The sequence below is a fragment of the Phyllostomus hastatus genome, unplaced genomic scaffold (genome assembly GCF_019186645.2).
Source record: "Phyllostomus hastatus isolate PE091 unplaced genomic scaffold, TTU_PhHast_1.1 phas_contig_846, whole genome shotgun sequence".
Taxonomy (NCBI): Eukaryota; Metazoa; Chordata; class Mammalia; order Chiroptera; family Phyllostomidae; genus Phyllostomus; species Phyllostomus hastatus.
In genome coordinates, this window is record NW_025333973.1 from 84831 (window position 1) to 86776 (window position 1946).

The 1946-nt window shown below is 43.2% G+C and overlaps 1 gene segment (V, D, J or C); it reads right to left on the reverse strand.

The window, feature by feature from the left end:
• Positions 1-942: 942 nt before the first annotated feature.
• On the reverse strand, positions 943-1559 carry LOC123826709. The segment is given in 2 exon segments: positions 943-1256; positions 1511-1559. Coding segments are annotated over 2 exon segments (363 nt in total).
• Between the last annotated feature and the right edge of the window lie 387 nt (positions 1560-1946).

The following is a 1946-nucleotide window of genomic DNA, read 5'->3' on the forward strand; positions in this document are numbered from 1 at the left end:
ACTCGGGGTTGATATGCTAGGATCTCCCAAAAAGGGTGTAGAGAAAGAGTAAGAAATTTTGTACCTTCTGGTGAACCTGGTAACAGCCTTCATCCTCTGGGAACTAGAACTAGACCTAATCCAAAAGAGCCTAAGTTGTGGGAAAGAGATGACAAATTCTGAAATGTGTTATGGGAGTGACATCGGCAGACTCCAGTCCACATTCATTTGTTAGTTTCTAGACTTGTATATTTTAGGTTAGATGATAAAAGTACCCATATGTCAGCCATTGGCTCAATAAATATGATTGCTTCCTGCAGAACAGCATTCCAATCACTAAGAGAGTTGCCCCGAGTGGCTTCTTAGCTGGGCCTTTAACAGGCCATTCCATCATTTCTTCTAAATCATCTGCCCTAGGTACCAGGGCATAGCTCATTTTTTAGGTTTGAGGCTGGACCAGGAGATCGTTTCCTAGTTAAGCCTCCACTGTCACACATGTTGTGTTGAAACATGGGTCCTTTGTTCTGTGGAGATTCAGTCTGGGACATGGATGGGACAATAAAATTGAAAATATGATTTTAACAAAAGCTTCAATTATGAAAATGGTAAAGTTTAGGATTCCTGGAAGTATGAGCTCCCAGGTAAAGCATAAAGATGTTTTGGAAAAAGTAAGTGCTCAGGAAGTGTAATCTGTCACATACACCATATAAAGGTATGAAGTTTACATGTAATATAACTATGAAGACACTTGTAACATTTGAAGACACTACACATGCCCTTGTTTTCTGAAGGATTACAGCTTGTGGACATTCATCTTTCTTCGTATCTTGTGTTCAGATAGAAAGAGCATTTATTTCCAAAAGAGGGCAATGATTTTCTATGTTCCTGTTTCCCAAAACACTTCTTCCCTCCCCACTGACACCAGTGCTGTGGTTGAGGTTTCTGTACACCTCTCCCTGTCACTCATCTCACTGTGCTCCCACTGAGAGCACAGAAGTACATTGCTGCATCCTCCAGCTGGGAGTCTGAGATCCTGAGGCCAAAGTGTTTGCTTGCTTTCTGAAAGTTCACAGAAAAGCGATTATTTGTTGCATTTTGTTTCTTATAAGCGTCCTGGAGGATAATGAGAATCATCTCCCCACTGGGAGGCTGTTTGTACCAGAACAAATAATAATTACTGTCACTGGTGTCATAGGAGCAGGCCAGGGTCACAGTCTCTGTCTCCTGCACAGACATTTCTGGTTGAGGCTGAGTGACTGTCTGGGCGATGCTGGATCCTGTGGGAAGGAAGACGGAAAGGACTGACTGCACTGGGTGGGACACCAGACAGACAGAGCAGGCAGACTCACAGCTAGTTCCCATCCCCACCTGCACCTTTCTCTTCTTGACCCAAACCTCAGGTAGAACCTGTCAGCTTTTGGGCTCCCCATAGCTGGGCTCTGTGAGGCATGTAGGTCCTGTGCTGTTAATCTCCTCTTGCTTCTGAGCCCCATGAGAAAACATTGTAAATAAAGACTCATACCATCCTTACCCAGACAGGCAGAGACCATGGCTGCCCACAGCAAGGCAGCAGGCATCATGCTGACAGCTCTCCTGCAGAGTGAGAAGTCTGTGCTCTGGTCTGGTCTGGGTGCTTCTCTGTGCTGGTGACAGGAAACAGTGTCACAGGTGGGAGGGGGACTGTGTCTCAGTGAGGAGTTTTCCCAACACTTTCTGGTCTTTCAGAAAATACACTCTTGATTATAATTATAAATGAAAGCAAATAATGTTTTCTGAGTTCTTGTATTCTAGAATGAAAATACAGAAGGAGATGGCAAATTAATTTTTGATAAGATCTAATCCTAGAGAGGAGTTAGGACCTGCAATGTTGAGCAGAAGTGGCAGGGTTTCATTTGCAACAATGGAAAACTCTGTTTTCTTTCCTTTTTCAAATAAATATGACATAGAAACTATGATATATATGAAAA